General features: G+C 38.7%; 1 protein-coding gene across 2 annotated transcripts in view; it reads left to right on the top strand.

The window, feature by feature from the left end:
- The window catches only part of NELL1 (neural EGFL like 1), a 949,069-nt gene that overhangs the window by 877,788 nt on the left and 52,378 nt on the right, over positions 1 to 18,903 (top strand). The window contains exon 16 of one of the 2 annotated variants that reach the window (XM_004607851.3): positions 14,790 to 14,930. The exons of the other annotated variant lie outside the window; for it this stretch is intronic. Coding sequence (XP_004607908.2) covers positions 14,790 to 14,930 — 141 coding nt within the window. The remainder of the gene's footprint in view (positions 1 to 14,789; positions 14,931 to 18,903) is intronic. 2 annotated transcript variants of the gene reach the window in all.

Raw genomic sequence — 18,903 nt, forward strand, 5'->3', positions numbered from 1 at the left:
AAGAAGCAATAGCTCTCTCAAAAAACACACGGCTAGGCAGTAATCATAGCCTGCATTTGAACTCAAACATTCATGACTGTAAACATATTTCATTTTCACATTGGGGCATTTTTTTTAGGTAAGATTATTTTATTGTATAAGTATATAGTATAAGTGTTGGTTTGTGTTTCATTTTGCTTTTTTTTGTCTTATCTTTATCTTCTACATATGAGTGAAATCAGATGGTGTTTGTTACTTTTCAGACAGACTTATTTCATTTTTTAATTTATTGAATCATGGTGAATTGCAACAACATCACCGGTATTCATGATTGAGCTTCAGGCATGCAGTGTTCAAACACCAATCCTTTCATCAGTGTCCACTTCCCTGCACCTCTGTTCCCAGTTTCCCTCTCATCTCCCTGGCCTTCTTCATGAGAGGAACTGTTTTTCTTTTAGGCACTGTGGTTTGCAAGAATGTTACTGAGAGGATATCCTCGATATCACATTTTCAGCACCCAGTTCTCAGCCAGAATGACCACTTCCCTCTATCATTGTTGAAAGCAGCCAGATTGATTTCACTAAGCCTCAAGATGTATCAATGTTGTTAATGGCTTTATTGAAAATTAGTGTTTATAACACTGTCACTGTCATCACTGTCATCCCCATTGTTCATCCATTTACTCGAGCGGGTTCCAATAACGTCTCTATTTGTCCCAGCCCTGAAAAATTTTAGTAGCCTCTCCTTACTCATTTTACCCAATGATTGGAGGCTCTTTTCAGGGTCAGGGGGATGAGACATGTTATTGTTATTGTATTTTGCATATTGAATTTGCCACGAGGAGCTTGCCAGCCTCTTTCATGTGGGCAAGATACTCTCTGTAGCTTGCTGGGCTTTCCAAAAGGCATGTGTGCGCGCGCACACACACACACACACACACACACACACACATATGAAACATATATATGCATATATATGTTTCTTATATATAAACATATATGTGCATATATATGTTTCTTATATATATCTTCTATATCTTCTTATATATCTCTTCTTATATATCTTCTTATATATCTTCTTATAGATATATCTTCATGTATATATATCTTCATATATATATCTTGGAGAGAGGCATACATACTTCCCTTTATGATGTGTATTAATACAATATAAACATATATAGAAAAATGGATAAAAGATATATATGTATATATATTTGTGTGTATCCATTAGTAGCAATTTAATGTGTTCTCTTAGATATTGAAATAATGCTATAACGAATGCTGGGGTGCAAAGCATATATCTTTTTGAACTAGTGTTTTCATATTCCTCAGATAAAGACAGAATGTAATTGCTAACCTTAATGACATTTCTATTCTTAAATTTTTTATAGATTTCTCTATATTGCTCTCCATAATAACTAAATATATTTACAATTGTACCAACCATGTTTGAGGGTATATTTTTCCTATACCCTCAGGAAGCATGTCATAAGTGACATGCTTCCTGTCACTTATGGTTCTTTTGTTTTGATAATAGATATACTCACTAATATAAGGTAGTATGGTTAATGTGAATTTTGTTTGAATTTCCTAGTAATAAAGTTAAACATCTTTTTATGTACCCATTGAGATGTTTTATTCTTGTAGAAGTATCTAATAAGTTCTTTGGGCAAATTTTAACTGAGTTGTTTGTTATTTGTTATTGATTTTTGTGAGCTATCTGTGTATGAATCACCTTGTAGTTATATGATTTGCTAATACTCATTTAGTAGGGTGATCATTTGTCTTGATGAATGTTTCTTTTGCCGTTTAGAAACTCTTTACTTTTACACAGTACTTTATTTTTATTTTGTACCCTTTAACATTAGAGAGAAGTTTACAAAGACATAGTTTGACCATTATCAAATAATTCACTATCTATATTTCTTTCCATATAGTTTGTTGTTTCTGGTATTACAAAGAAAGGATCCATGCTCATACTATGGGGAAAGAGAGGTCTCTTCAACACTTTGTTCTCAGAAAACTGAAAGCTACATGTGGAAAGTAGAATAAATCACTTATTTTTATTATACACATATTTAAGTCAAATGAAATAATTAAACTCAGACCAGGAACCAAATACACAAAAGAAGCTATATGCAGTTTTTTTAAATATAGTTTATGTAAACTTAATTTTTATTAAATGAAAAAAACTACTGCTTTAACTGTCTACATGATCAATAATTAATGCTGATATTTTTCTTTCTTGTTTTATTGGTTTTGGGTTTTAGGATTTCCTGTTTTCTTGGTTTTTGTTTTTCTGGGGCTTTTGATTTCAGGTGTGTGTGTGTGTGTGTGTGTGTGTGTGTGTGTGTGTGTGTGTGTGTGTGTATACACATGTTCTGGACTAAGCAAGCACAGTCTTTCCTATTTATTTGGGAAGGAACCTATACAAAGACTTAGTAAGCCTGGCTCTATCTATCAGTCATGTCTTTAAGAAACAATAATATATAAATGAATTTCATGCCCATATAAAGAGCCAGAAAAAGAAAGGATTCTGTTCATAATCCTGCAGGAAGCCTCTGGACAAAGCTTCTGCCACTTCTTGGAATGTGGCTGGGAAAGCTTTTGTACTCAAGACTCCAGAGGCCGGATCAAAAGGCTTGGAAGCTCATATAAAAGTTTTTGGTGAAAGATTGCTTTACATTTTACTTTACATTTGCTCTAAAACTCAAATCAAGTCACATAGCTTCTTTCATTTGCAAAGGAGCTATCCTCAACTCATATCCTGGTGACTCCAAGAATAGTAATAGAGGAAAAGCTATCCTATTTCCATCACAGAGACTTTCAATTTTACAGGGTTTTTTTTTTTAATTCCCTTAAGCATTCTGATGGGTGATAGGTTCAGTGAAATCCTATCATTCAGGAAAGATTACATAGTAGTCAAGTTGTGTTTATTAGACATACTTTATGTAATGGGTTTCACTTCCTTAAATTTGTGTGACACACTTTCGGAGGAAAATATTTCCAATTCAGAATCCAAGGATGATTGCACAATACAGAGTATATAACTTGCAGATGTGAAGTCATGAGCTTAATCCCCCTCATGCTCCACATGTGCTAAGTGTAGTCTCTGGTTCAACTGTCTGGGATTTCCCACATCACACCTGAGTGTACACAGCCAGATGCGTGCAGACACCACAACTAGCAAAGACCACAACTAAAGATTTATGAGCTCTGCAGCTAAGAGTGCAATCCCCAGTGAGAACAATTATAATAGTGCCCACAGGCTCTACAGCTAAATGAGTGCAACCTCCAGACAGCACAGCTGCAAGCACCACAATTCAAGTTGTGGCCTTCGGTAAGAATCACAGCCAGATGGGAGGCCCTCCAGCATCAAAGTCAAGTTGCAATAACCACATTTGCAGCAGAGACAGGAAAGGGTGCAGGGGCGGGGGGATCCATAGTTTATTCAAATCTGTAGTTTAATAATAATATGTGTATATTATTCTCAGGGTTAGAGTGATAGCACAGCCGTTGGGCTTTTGCCTTTCACGCGGCCGACCCGTGCTCAATTCCTCCACCCCTCTCAGAGAGCCCGGCAAGCTACCGAGAGTATGGAGCCCGCACGGCAGAGCCTGGCAAGCTACCCGTGCATATTGGATATGCCAAAAACAGTAACAATAATTCTCACAATGAGAGACATTACTGGTGCCCGCTCGAACAAACTGATGAGCAATGGGATGACAGTGACAGTGACAGTTAACACTATCTCTCATTCCTACCAAATTTTCTGACTTAAAAGTAATATTAACATCATTTTATCTTCCTTTTTTACTTCAGTAGTGATATATGATCCAAAATTATTATACTATAAGGAGACACAATATATCTTGGCTCAAGATCTTTGTTTGTTCAATATTCCTATGAAGTTTGAATTTATTTTTCCCAATGAACAGATTGGTAAAAAAAATGTATTAGAGTCTTGGTGACCAGGAGGCGCTTAAAGACGTGTTTGTCTCCCAATTCCTTGTTGTCATTTTACATTCCAGTTTACCTGGTAAACTCTGAGTGTCTGGAGGACCGAAGGCTAATCTTTTCATCTCTGCATCAAAGGTTTTAAGACAATGCTTCATACTTGCGTGCTCAATAAACCTTCACTGCATGAAAGAATCAAAAGTTTTTCCCAAGATTCAAACTTCTATTTCTTCAAATCTTGAGCAACAAATGTAATCCAATTGTAACGCAAGCCACTGCTTTACTGAAAATGTAGCCAAAGAATATGAAATAGGCAGAATCTCTTTGGAAATAAGCTTAGAAAAAACTTTTTGTTCATTTTCAGATAACAAATCTGACAAGGAGATCAGATGAAGGAGGAGATTTATCCAACTCAGGAGATTAGATTTTCAAGAATCCAGTGATTCATTTTTGCACATTATTTTGTAGATTCAAAATAGGATTCAATGTGTTGTTTGTACACATCCAAAATGAAAAATTGGGGTAGGCACATGTTTCTCATGTAAATAAAAGCTCCAATATGAAGGCAAGATTCTTCAGAAAAGGCTGTCCATTTATGTGCCTTTTGGTTGCATAAAGCTCTATAGATTAGCCATAGAAACTAAAGCATTAAACAAATATAAACTACTTTTAGTACCAGAGAGTTAGTACAGTAGGTAGGGCACTTACCTTGCATGGCTGTGAGCCAGGTTTGATCCCTGATACCCATTTGGTCCTTGAGCCCAACCAGAAGTGCCTGAATACAGAGACAGGGGTAAGCCCTGAGCACATCTGAGTATAGCTCAAAATCAAAAATGAAATCAATAAACATAAGCAAGTTTCTTTCTTTTATAAGTAAATCACAGAAACTAAACAAACCACATCTTATTTAGTTTTATGAATTGACATTGTGTCTTTGTGATTTTCCAAAAGCAAGAAATCTTGTGATATTAAGAGATTCTACTACAGTTGTTTTCATTGTTCCTTTTAATAAATTTCCATTTATTTTTTCCATTCATTAGTTCATTCCCACAAACACATTTTACTTCTGTATTGCTTAATGCCATCACTAGAATTTATTCCAAAAATCTGTCCTTGGGAAATTTTCATTTGAGTGATCAAATCTAAGGGAAGTAATAAAGAAGAAGTGAGATTTGTGCTTAAATAAATTTGTGTACATACAAACTAGTTTAATAGAGGAGGGAGGACCCAGATGGAGGAGTTGGAGAAGATGATAATGGTTTGGGAAGTTGAGTGTGTATACCTCCTCTCCTTGATCCTGAACTTCAGGAATCCTTGCATTTGTATGTATCATAACCCAAAAGTCATCCTTTACACATATTTTCAGTCCAACAAATATGTGTTTAACGCATGCACTCTTTTTTTTATAAATGTTCCTCTCTTGCTTGACACATATGAATGAGTGAGAAGATGAAATGGAAGAACTTTAACAAATACAAGTTTGAACTTGGTCTCCACCCAATTTCACTTCCTGTTATCTATAATGTGGATTATAATATGGATATTTATGTAGCAAATGCTCTGCACCAGAGATGCAGAAATGCCTGTTACAGGTTTTACTCTGAAGAATCCCCTGAATACCTTATTTATTTTACCACATGTTCAGACCTGTGCTAGATTAAACTGGGATTTAAAGGAAAAAAAGAAGATTCTAGGACATGGTATAGGGAAAAAAATAATATTTTTTGTCTGCCAGTTTCCTTTGGGATGGCTGGCACATTGGTATTTTACAGCAGGCTAGACTGTGATTTGTCAGAATTCCTTAAGAGAATCAGATCCTATAGTGAACTCATAGAGACCCCATTCCCAGAGCATCTGTCTTGTTTGTTTGCCTGTGGGGAGTGCTGATAGGGAGAAACAAATCTCTGAGGATAAAGGCAGCTATAACCTATTTGTAATTTTTAAAGTTCCCAAAGTGACACTCAAAAATGCCTTCAAGTGTTTTTGGTTTGTGCATCTGTGGTGGTTGCTTTCCCTGCTATCATTAGTGTTATGTTAAAAAAAAGTCTCCAGCTTTAGAAACACATGAGCATCTCTGAAGTGCATCTGGCTGCATAGGATGTGAAATGCCATGTCTCAATTGCAGACTTTGTCCAGTGAATAGAATAGCACAAATTAATTATTAGGAACACTGTGGAGTGGAATCCTAGGTAGTCCTAGTGTATCTCTGGAATATACTATGGGAAGTCCAGCTCTTCGGACAAGGGGTATGCCCATTCCTTTTTCCATTTTCTATGCAAAACATGAATTCCTTAGTGTCTCTAGGGAAGTCATACTTGTATAGTAGTGTGATTGTTTTCATTCCCCTTAACAGCCCCCTTTGCTACAGATAGCTAATATCTGTCCTGCTAGATCTTGAAAGATTTCAGTGGTCTTTACCATAATAGAGCTCTCTGGAAATTTTATATGTATATATAAATTACATATGTGTGCATATATGAATGTATATATACTATATATTGTTATATATTATATATGTAAGCACATAATTTACCAGTCCATATTTTTCTGGACATTTTCTGTTTAATTTAGGGTTAGAATGATATTTGTAAAATATTCAGCTAATTTATTTCTCAAACAAGTGTGTTTCTAGAGAAAGAGGGGCAACAGATGTAAGTTAGGACATATGTTAATCCTGATTATTTGAGAAGCGTTAGCTTTTATGTCCCTCCTTTTCTGTAACAATAATTTGGGAAAAATGATTGTTAACCAAATATTTTCAGTGGTCTAGAAGAGAAAGTGTTTGGGAACCATCACCTCCTTTGAGAGAACCCTGGAAATAAATGTCTGAAGCAGAGTTTGTTTCTGCTTCATTACTGGGAATTGTCTTTCAGGCTAGCATTAAGGAAGGTATCTGGAAATCAGTTTCCTAGTTGTGGTTATGATTCTTGGTGACCTGTATTCAAAAATACTGAACTCACCACACCCAGGCCCTCTCTATGAAACATTGCTTACTTTTCATAAGCTCTCTCTATGACACATAACTTTTTTCTATTTCAACATTTTAAAATTTAGCCATTCAAGAAATGCCCCACAGAACCAGGCACCACTAACACTTTTGGAATGCACATCTTTGTGTTGAAAATTTATGTTCTAGGAATTCCTATAAAGTCATACTAACTTGACCTTGAATGCTATTGTTGCCAGAAAATATGGTATTTCATAGCATCGGATAATTCTTAATGATCTAAAATCTAAAATGAGAAAAGAATGAAGATGAAAATGGACAAAATAAATATTAACTATATATACATATATATTATATGTAATATATAATATATATTACACATATAGTACAAAATAAACATTAAATATATGTGTACATATATATTTATATATATATATTGCTTTTGGGATCACACCTGGCGATTGACAGGGGTTACTCCTGGCTCTGCACTCAGGAATTATTCCTGGTGATGCTCAGGAGACCATATGGGATGCTGGGAATCAAACTTAGATCGGCTGTGTGCAAGGCAAGCGCCCTTCCAGCTGTACAATCACAATAGCCCTTAAAAATATTTTTAAAAAGCAAAACTAATAAGCTCATTTCTTTTTTTTTAATTTTAATTTATTTATTTTTAATTAGAGAATCACCGTGAGGGTACAGTTACAGATTTATACACTTTTGTGCTTATACTTCCCTCATACAAAGTTTGGGAACCCATCCCTTCACCAGTGCCCATTCTCCACCACCCGTAAACCCAGTGTCCCTCCCACCCTCCCCAATCCCATCTCCCCCCCACCCCACCCTGCCACTGTGGCAAGGCATTCCCTTCTGTTTTCTCTCTCTAATTAGCTGTTGTGGTTTGCAATAAAGGTGTTGAGTGGCCGCTGTGCTCAGTCTCTAGCCCTCATTCAGCCCGCAACTCCCTTCCCCCACATGGCCTTCGACTACAATGTAGTTGGTGATCGCTTCTCTGAGTTGACCTTTCCCCGGAACGTGAGGCCAGCCTCGAAGCCATGGAGTCAACCTCCTGGTACTTATTTCTACAGTTCTTGGATGTTAGTCTCCCACTCTGTTATTCTATATACCATAGATGAGTGCAATCTTTCTATGTCTGTCTCTCTCTTTCTGACTCATTTCACTCAGCATGAAACTTTTCATGCCCATCCACTTAACTACAAAATTCTTGACCTCCTTTTTTCTAACAGCTGCATAGTATTCCATTATATAGATGTACCAAAGTTTCCTCAACCAGTCATCCGTTCTGGGGCATTCGGGTTTTTTCCAGATTCTGGCTATTGTAAACAGTGCAGCGATGAACATACATGTGCAGATGTTGTTTCGATTGTACTTTTTTGCCTCTCTGGGATATATTCCCAGCAGTGGTATTGCTGGGTCAAATGGGAATTCAATATCTAATTTTTTGAGAATCGTCCAAATTGTTTTCCAGAAGGGCTGAACCAGTCGGCATTCCCACCAGCAGTGAAGAAGGGTCCCTTTCTCCCCACATCCTCTCCAACAGCGGTTGCTTTTGTTCTTTTGGATGTGTGCTAGTCTCTGTGGTGTGAGGTGGTATCTCATGGTTGTTTTGATCTGCATCTCTCTGATGATTAGTGATGTAGAGCACTTTTTCATGTGCCTTTTGGCCATTCGTATTTCTTCCTTGGTAAAGTTTCTGTTCATTTCTTTGCCCCATTTTTTGATGGGGTTGGATGTTTTCTTCTTGTAGAGCTCAACCAGTGCTTTATATACCATTGATATCAACCCCTTATCTGATGGGTATTGTGTAAATATCCTTTCCCATTCTGTGGATAGTCTTTGGATTCTGGTCACTGTATCTCTTGTGGTGCAGAAGCTTTTTAGTTTAATGTAGTCCCATTTGTTGATCTCTGTTTTTACTAGATTGCTTAGTTCCGTGTCACCTTTGAAGATACCTTTATCTTCAATATCGTGGAGGGTTTTGCCGACCTTGTCTTCAATGTACCTTATGGTTTGTGGTCTAATGTTGAGGTCTTTAATCCATTTTGATCTGACTTTTGTGCATGGTGTCAGGTCAAGGTCTAAACCCATTTTTTTGCATGTGGTTGTCCAGTTGTGCCAGCACCATTTGTTAAAGAGGCTTTCCTTGCTCCACTTCACATCTCTTGCTCCCTTATCAAAGATTAGATGGTCATACATTTGGGGTTGTGTGTAGGGATATTCCACCCTGTTCCATTGGTCTACGGCTCTGCCTTTGTTCCAGTACCATGCTGTTTTAATTGTTACTGCTTTGTAGTAAAGTTTGAGGTTGGGGAGGGTGATGCCTCCCATCATCTTTTTCCCAAGAATTGTTTTAGCTATCCTTGGACGTTTGTTATTCCATATGAATTTTAGGATTGCTTGATCCATTTCTTTGAAGAATGTCATGGGTATATTTATAGGGATCGCATTGAATCTGTATAATGCTTTAGGGAGTATTGCCATTTTGACAACATTGATTCTCCCTATCCACGAGCAGGGTATATGTTTCCATTTCCCCATGTCCTCTTTGATTTCATGGAGTAGCGTTATGTAGTTTTCTTTGTAAAGGTCTTTTACTTCCTTGGTTAAGCTGATTCCGAGGTACCTGATTTTCTGGGGCACGATTGTGAATGGGATTGCTTTTTTCATGTCCCTTTCCTCTGCCTCATTGTTTGCATATATGAAGGCCATGGATTTTTGGGTATTGATTTTGTAGCCTGCAACTTTACTGTATAAGTCTATTGTTTCTAAGAGTTTCTTAGTAGAGGTTTTAGGCTTCTCTAGATATAGTATCATGTCGTCTGCAAATAGTGAGAGTTTGATTTCTTCCCTTCCTATCTGGATGCCCTTAATCTCTTTTTCTTGTCTAATAGCTATCGCAAGTACTTCCAGTACTATATTGAAGAGGAGTGGTGAGAGTGGGCATCCTTGTCTTGTGCCTGATCTCAGAGGAAAGGCCCTTAGTTTTTCCCCGTTGAGGATAATGCTTGCCGTAGGCTTGTGATAGATGGCTTCGACTATCTTGAGGAAAGTTCCTCCAAACCCCATTTTGGCGAGGGTTTTCATCATGAAAGGATGTTGGATCTTGTCAAATGCTTTCTCTGCATCTATTGATATGATCATATGGTTTTTATCTTTACTTTTGTTGATATGCTGGATTATGTTGATTGATTTCTGAATGTTAAACCATCCTTGCATCCCTGGGATGAATCCCACTTGGTCATGATGTATGATCTTTTTGATGAGTTGTTGGATCCTATTTGCTAGTATTTTGTTGAGGATCTTCGCATCGGTGTTCATAAGGGAAATTGGTCTGTAATTTTCTTTCTTAGTGGTGTCTTTGTTTGCTTTTGGTATTAGGGAGATATGTGCTTCATAGAAACTGTTTGGGAGAGTTCCTGTTTTTTCAATTTCCTGGAAAAGTTTGAGGAAAACAGGCAATAGGTCTTCTTTAAATGTTTGGAAGAATTCGCCAGTGAAACCATCTGGGCCTGGGCTTTTGTTTTTGGGGAGTTTTTTGATTACCGTTTCAATTTCCTTAACATTGATGGGTCTATTCAGGTATTCCAGGTCTTCTTTCTTCAGTCTTGGGAGATTGTAGGAATCAAGGAATCCATCCATTTCTTTTAGGTTCTCCTTTTTTGTGGCGTAAAGACTTTCAAAGTAGTCTCTAATGATCTTTTGAATCTCACTGGTTTCTGTTATGATGTCCCCCTTTTCATTTCTGATTCGATTTATTAGAGTTTTCTCTCTTTCTTTCTTTGTGAGACTTGCTAGCGGTTTATCAATCTTATTTATTTTCTCAAAGAACCAACTCTTTGTTTCATTGATCTTTCGGATTGTTTTTTTGGTTTCGATGTCATTAATTTCTGCTCTAATTTTTATTATTTCTTTCCTTCGGTCTGGTTTGGGGTCCTTTTTCTGGTCCTTTTCTAGGGTCTTGAGTCGTGAAGTCAAGCTATCTATGTGGGCCCTTTCTTCCTTCCTGAGGAATGCTTGGAGAGCTATAAATTTTCCCCTTAACACGGCTTTAGCTGCGTCCCATAGGTTTTGGTAGCTCGTGTCTTCATTCTCATTTGTTTCTAAGTATCTTTTGATTTCTTCCTTGATTTCCTTCTTGACCCACTCATTGTTCAACATGGAATTGTTTAATTTCCAGGTGTTTGATTTGATTTTCCGTATTTGTGGGTGGTTAGCTTCTATCTTCAGCGCATCGTGGTCTGAAAAGATGGTTGATACAATTTCTATTTTTCCGATTCGATTGAGGTATGTTCTGGGGCCCAGTACATGGTCTATTTTTGAAAATGTTCCATGTGCACTGGAAAAGAATGTGTATTCTTTCTTTTTGGGGTGTAAGGCCCTGTATAGGTCTATTAGGCCTCTCTCTTCAATTTCTTCATTCAGGGTCAGTGTTTCCTTGTTGAGTTTTGTTCTTGTGGATCTATCTAGAGGTGATAAGGCCGTATTGAAGTCTCCGACTACAATTGTGCTGTTAGTGATGTCCTCTTTGAAGTCTGTTAGGAGTCGTTTTAAATATTTAGCCGGTCGTTTGTTAGGAGCATATACGTTTAAGAGTGTGATTTCTTCCTGTTGTACATATCCCTTGATAAACAGAAAATGACCTTCGCTGTCCCTTTTGATCTTTTTCATCCTGAAATCTATGTTGTCAGATACCAGGATGGCCACTCCAGCTTTTTTAAGGGGGTTGTTTGCTTGGAGGATTGTTTTCCATCCTTTGACTTTGAGTCTATGTTTACTCTGTTTGTTCAGGTGTGTTTCTTGCAGGCAACAGAATGTTGGGTTTAATTTCCGGATCCATTTAGCCACTCTGTGTCTCTTGATAGGTGCATTTAGGCCATTGACATTGAGAGAGATTATTGTGATGTGGTTTTGTGTCATCTTTCTGTGGGATTTGTTGTTCTTATGGGGCTCCTCCTTGTCTTACAGTAGCCCCTTTAGACCTTCTTTCAAGATTGGTTTTGAGTCTATGAAGGACCTGAGCTGTTGTTTATCCGAGAAGTAGTGTATGGTTCCTTCGAGTTTGAGTGAGAGTTTAGCCGGATAAAGTATTCTTGGTGAGGCATTCATTTCGTTGAGTTTTTTCACTATGTCCCACCATTGTCTTCGGGCTCGGAGGGTTTCTTCTGACAGATCGGCCGTAAATCTGAGGGGTGCTCCTTTGTATGTGATTTCCCTCTTTGACCTTGCTATTTGTAGAATTGTGTCTCTTTCTACAGCATCCGCCATTCTGACTATGATATGCCTTGGAGTCTTTTTATTTGGGTCTCTTTTTGCTGGCACTCTTCGGACTTCTTGTATCTGGACGCCTGCCTTCTCCAGCTCTGGGAATTTCTTAGTGATGATGTCTTCGACTATGTTTTTTTCATTGGGGTTACTTCCCTGTGGTTCTGGTACTCCAATGATTCTTATGTTGTTCCTCTTGAAGTCATCCCCCAGGGCTCTGATTCGCTCTATAGCCATTTTGAGGTCTTTGGCCATTATTTGTTGCTGTCTGTAAGCTTTCTGCAGCTCATCCTCAAGCTCGCTGATTCTGTCTTCGGCTGTAGTCATTCTGCTGTTGAGGGCATCTAGTGAGATTTTTATTTCATCTACCGATTGCTTTATTTGTGAGACTTCCGTTCGAAGGTTTGAAATTTCTGCTCTCATTTCTGCTCTCATTTCTTCCTGTATTTTCTTGGTAGACCGTTCCAGCGCTTCATTCATCTCCTCCCTTAATTTATTGGATGTCTGTTCCATAGTTGCTTGGAGTAGGTCGACTCTCCTCCATATTTCCTCTCTGAATTGTTTATCTGAGAGGTCGTAGATGTTGGCAGACTCTTTTGAGGTTTCTAGTATCTTTTCTTCTCCCTCTCTTCGTGGAGGGGATTTTCGCTGTTTCTTCACATTGTCACGGAAGTGCAGAGTTGGAACCTTGTAGTTATTTATTCCTCTTCCTTTTTGTGGGAAGAAGGGGCTCCGATTGTGCTAAACTTCCCTTATTCACTGATAGCTTTTATACTGTCAGCCTAAGCTAATGGCTATTTTGCGTAAATGTTTGAGATCGCAAAAGTGAGTTTTCAAAGGAATACACAGTACGGATTGAGCTGAGGTAGCAAAGAATAACTGCGGCCGCTCTGAGAGGAGGCTACGCCCACTTTAGTCCACGCCCACTAAGACACAGGCCACGCCCCCAGTGTCTTCCTGTTGATGGGGGGGACGTGCGCAGTTACAAGCTGGTTCGGGAGACGGGGTGCGCCGGGCGAGCAGGGAGTGACTTCAGAAACTCGGGAGACGCAGACGGCAGCGGGAAGTGGGGGAAAGGGAGGGCCTCAGGGAGTTCTTTGAAGGAATGAATTCTATCAATTGTGGCCAAAGGAGAAGGCATGGAATGGTAAAAAAAAAATAACTGCGGCCGCGTTAGCGGCCTGTGCTCCGGAAAGAGGCCACGCCCACTTTTTAGGCCACGCCCCCTGAGATGAGGACACGCCCCTAAGCAGCAGAGTGGGGATTGGTCAGGATCCGACGGCGGCGGCGGAAAGGTGCCAGGCAGGGGCTTCAGGAGAAGCCCCGAGCCTCGGCGGGCAGGGGGCGGGGAGGGGGCTTCCATAAGCTCATTTCTTAATGAGCTTATTTCATCTTTTCTTTGGACTACCAGGAGATGGTGTCGTGTTTCAAATGACATTTACCGTCCAGCATGCCATTCAGAACTAATCAAGATATTAGAATCACTGATCTTGATTGCACCTGAGCTAATGCTACTTAGTTTGTGTTGAACAAACTCCAGAGTGAACATTTTATCCATTAGGTGTTATATCCCAGTCTTATTTGGACTTCTAATTCTATAAATTTGCTATAGTTCAGATATGTATAAGAACTAAGTAATTCCCTGCCAACAATGATGGCATTCCAAGAAATAATTATGTGCAGTTTGTCTAAGAACAAATTAATCCTGGCATGCAAATGATTACTTTCTTTCTGGAATTGTGTCAAACTCCTTTACCTCAGAATGAACTTTTTTGGACTCAGGAATTTATCCTTGATCAAGTTGTTGATTCTAACAAGCCAAATCCTAGACAAGCAGAAGCAGATGATTTTTTTTTCAATCAGGAATCACTTAAAAATGAGTCTGATTAACTATTACTAGTTATGTCTAATGTTAATCAGTTAATTATAGTTAATCTGAACTATTAGAACAGTAGTCCTCACCCTACTTTTCCCAGAATACTAGCTTCACAAGTTATTAAAGAAATGATGGGGGGAAAAATTCCTAGCAAAATAACTTTAAAAAACATTGTATTTTATTCTCTCAAGTTTTACGGGGCATATAATGAATAGAATGAATGAATGAACCTTCTCTCAAGCTTTTTCTTCTCTCTAGTTTTATAATACATAGAATGTATCTCTAAAACTGCATTGTTAAAAATAAGTGACAGTTTTACCCAAAGCTTCCAAAATATTAACTTGTTCAGAGATATTCCAAGTATTATTTGGTGTTGTTTGAAAATATCTATTGGAAACATTGAATGGTAGAAAAGTTATATGCACCTAATAAATACCCAAATGGTGCCAACCATTTTCAATTTAGAAGTCACCCCAGTATTTGCATTTAGGAATGTCTTTGTGACCAACCATCAATTTTCATTCATTGTTCAGTATATTTGATGGTAGATTTCTAGCATTCCGAAGTAAATTTTTTAGTGTTTTTGAACCAGGAAAATCTAAAAGCTATTTCTCCTAATGACTTTTATTTTAGGTGGCTAACCAGTTTTAATTGATTTGTTGACACAAACATATCTTAGGTGTTTACTGAAAGGTAAGTGTTAAAAGAAATTAATGTCCTGGTGGGCTTCTGTTTTTCTCTGAGGCAGATATTGATGAATGTACAGAGGGAATCATTGAGTGCCACAACCATTCCCGCTGCGTTAACCTGCCAGGGTGGTACCACTGTGAGTGCAGAAGCGGTTTCCATGACGATGGGACCTATTCACTGACCGGGGAGTCCTGTATTGGTAAGCAGCTTTCAGCCATGCCCTCCATCCATTTGGACATCTGCAAGAGGGGCAGCCTGCTTTGCTATTCTTTCCATGTGTCAGAGTTCAGTGTGACTACTCAGCAGTGGAAATCATCATTTTTTGCATTTCTCTCTATAATTTGGGGATTAGGTCAAGTATTATGCACTGCGTGATTTTAATATTTTTATACAGAGATTGGGACAGTCACAAGAACAGAGCCTAGGTTTGCCATTTAGTCCATTCTAAGGGGAATCATGATGACTTGCTGGAATCTTTTTTTAACAATTTGAGAGACAATTATGAGAGAACAAACAAAATTTTACTACAACTAGGAAGTTGAATTTAAAAATTAGTTGTATTATGTAAGTCATTGAAATTTTTTCCACCTTCATCTGTGAATCCATATAAATTGGGTTATAAACATTATCATTAGGATTCAGTGAAATACCATATATTCAAAGATTGTAAGCTTTGACTCAAATACAGCAACAGGATGTACTTTTAATGACCTTATTATTGTTTTTATTACCACAGTCATTGCTGTAACCTCACCTTTAATCCTTGCTCTAATGATGGTCCCGCTAAATGCTAACAGCACAAATGAACTAATGAAGTTTATGATTAAGACCTTACAACTTTCACAAAATCCCAGCAACTAATTAAATATAAAATTATTTCAATAAAAATCTAGGCCAGTGGGTTCTTTAATCAGATGTGGACTCAGCTGAATTCCTCTTTTTTTTCATTTTTTGGGTCACACCTGGCGATGCACAGAGGTTACTCCTGGTTTTGCACTCAGGAATTACCCCTGGCGGTGCTCAGGGGACCATATGGGATGCTGGGAATTGAACCCGGGTCAGCCACATGCAAGGCAAACACCCTACCCACTATGCTATCACTCCAGCCCCTCAGCTGAATTCTTAATGCAGATTTGTATATATGGAGAAGGGAAGTCTTCTGACCATGCTGAAATGAAAAGTGAAAAGTTGATTTTTAAAAGTTACTGTCTCTATTCACTCCCTATCTTTTTATTGTATTTTAAATGTTAAGCCTTGTTTAGGGTTTTGTGGCCAGATCTGACTGTTCTCAGGGTTTACTCCTGTATCTGTGCTCAGGGAGTTCTCTGAGGTGTGGCTTTGGGGACATAACTCGTGGCAGGGTTGAACCGAGGCTGGGTATATGCAAGAGGAGAACTCTACCAACTGTACTATCCCTCAGCCCCCTCTATTTTAAATGTCACTTCAAAGGTCCCGTTAATGTCCTTTTCACCAAATTCTCCCCTGAGGCTTCCCTAAAACAGTAAGAACTAGAGAGCTTGAATTTCCCACCACCTGAAGAATGACTGTTTGGGAGGAAGGCCCTATTGTCATTAAAGGTATGCAACCCTTGAGCCAGATTCTAAGTGGATTACTTTAGGCAAGACCTTTTCTAATTGGTACCTCAATTTTCCCCATCTTAAAACTAAGAAATGGGAGCCAGAGAGGTTCCCATCCAGCTCAACATGTATGTATTATGAGAATTAATTGAATCACTGTATATTTAATTAAATGCCCAATAAGTGTTAGCATTATCTAAATTGTTTGTGCATATCCATCACCTGACCTTAAAACTGCCATTTACTGTCAAGGATTTGCAATTTTAGCAAGAGGTTTTGAATTCTGTGTCTTGACATAGACCAGAAACTTCGATGTATGTAACTCAGTGTAAGCAGTTGCTGTGTAATTTGATGTATGTAACACAGTGTAAGCAGATGCTGTGTAAATAGGAAAAGAACAAATGTTGTTGTTGAGAAAAGAGGAAAGCAGTGACATCTGTACCTATATGTTCATTGCAGGACTGTTTCAATTGTAAAAAACCCTAGTGCCCGAGAACAGATGACTGGTTAAAGAAACTCTGGTACATCTACACAATGGAATACTATGCAGCTGTTAGAAAAGATGAAATCATGAAATTTGCATATTTGTGGATCAATATGGAAAGCATCATGTTAAGTGAAATGAGTCAGAAAGAGAGGGACAGAGGGACAGACATAGAAAGATTGCACTCATTTGTGAATATAAAGTAACAAAATGGGAGACTAACACCCAAGAATAGTAGAGATAAGTACCAAGAGGAGTACTCCACAGCTTGGAAGCTGAACTGACACGCTAGGTGACAAAGCAGCTCTGATAGAGAAGGGATCACCAAGGAAAAGGTGTTAGGCGGGCCCACTAGGGATGGGAGATGCAGGCTGAAAATAGATTATAGACCGAACAAGATGCCTACTTAATACCTCTGTAGCAAACCACAACACCCAAAGAGAGAGAGCGAGCAAATAGGAATGCCCTGCCATAAAGGCAGGGTGGGGTGAAGGGGACAGGGTGGGGGTGATGGGAGGGATGCTGGGACCATTGGTGGTGGAAAATGGACACTGGTGGAGGGATGGGCACTCGATCATTGTATGACTGAAACGTAAGCATGAAAAACTGTAAGTCTGTAACTTTGTCTCATGATGATTTACTAATAAAAAAAAGAGGAAAGCAATATATCATAACATGAACATATAATATAAAATGGGGGGACTTAAATTTATTTTAAATGCTGTACTTGATCTCATTCAATGGGGACACTTCATTTTTAGCACATAAGGGACCTTAGAGATCACCCAGGGGAACCATGTTTTTTAACCATCTGTGTCTGCCCACGATTTTATCCTTTTGTTCCTTTGAACATGATATCCCTCTGGCTGGAATAGGCCTCTGCGTCAAAGATGCCCCTCCTTTTCCTTCATCATAGTTATTTATTATGAATATCTGTTCATTTTCCTAAGTTTAGCTCACTTTTCACCAGGCCCCCATGAAACATTATTTGATGTCTTCTCGACACAAAATTCTTTGAAATTGATTTCTTTTCTTTGCTAACTCTAGAACTTCTCCCCATGGACTCGGTTTCTATAGCTTCACTTGTTACAACTATACAATTTATTTGTTCTCTGGCTAGACTATGAACACAAAGGAGCTTTGTTCTTCTGTCTCTCCAATGAGCCCTTTTGGTTCGTAGCATTCATTAAGTGAGAAAATACAATGGTTGCAGCAACGGAGTGATAGTGTAGTGTACAGTAGGGCACCTGCCTTCCACTCACCTGATCTGGGTTCCATTCCAGATACCCGATATGATCCCTAGAGCCTGCCAGGAATAATTCTTGACAGCAAAGAGCCAGCAGTAAGCCCTGAGCACTCCTGGGTGTGGTGTGAAAACAAACCCAAAGAAGAGAAATACAATTGTGAGTGACTTAGGTGGGGAGGAGAGAGAGAGCAGCCTTAAGAAGGGAGTCTATCCTTTCCCTCAACATCTTCCTCAGTCAGCAGGAGGCCTTGAGCCTAGAAGATTTGGACTGAGATTCTGTAATGAGTATCTGCATGCATAGAACTTATTGTCTTATCAGCTCCACCAGGTAGATGTCACATTGTACCTGTGTCCAGCTTGTTCTGTCTAGCGTGGGAAATGACCCCTGACACCGGAAAATGATCACTGCCACTCAGTTTCTCAGAGAGCCATGGAACTCAGACTGAAGACAGGAATCGTTTTAAGCCAGAAAGTCAGTCTTATATTCTGCCCAGGCTTTCTAGGTCCATTATCTTCCCTCACAAAAAAGAATTTTAGGAAGATATGAATTGTGAAGTAAAATAGTTTTATTTAGAGATTATGTGCAGTAGAAAGAAAGAGAGAGTTGAGGAATTCTTATAGAGAGAGCATGGACTTTTCCAGAAGGGGCAGCTGAGAATATTCATCTCAGATTTGAAATATGGGCCACTTATCCCAAAGGGAGAGCCTTCGTGAAAGTTGGTCTTAGGGGCTTTTGCCCAAACTGACCCCACATGGAGCTTTCTGTGTAACTAAGAACCCAGTGCTCTGGCATTGTTAACAGAAGGAGCCTGGGAATTTTGTGGTTCACCTCCATATCCTTCTCACAGCTCTTTCTTTATTTCTT

Source organism: Sorex araneus, chromosome 6 (genome assembly GCF_027595985.1).
Source record: "Sorex araneus isolate mSorAra2 chromosome 6, mSorAra2.pri, whole genome shotgun sequence".
Classification (NCBI taxonomy): Eukaryota; Metazoa; Chordata; class Mammalia; order Eulipotyphla; family Soricidae; genus Sorex; species Sorex araneus.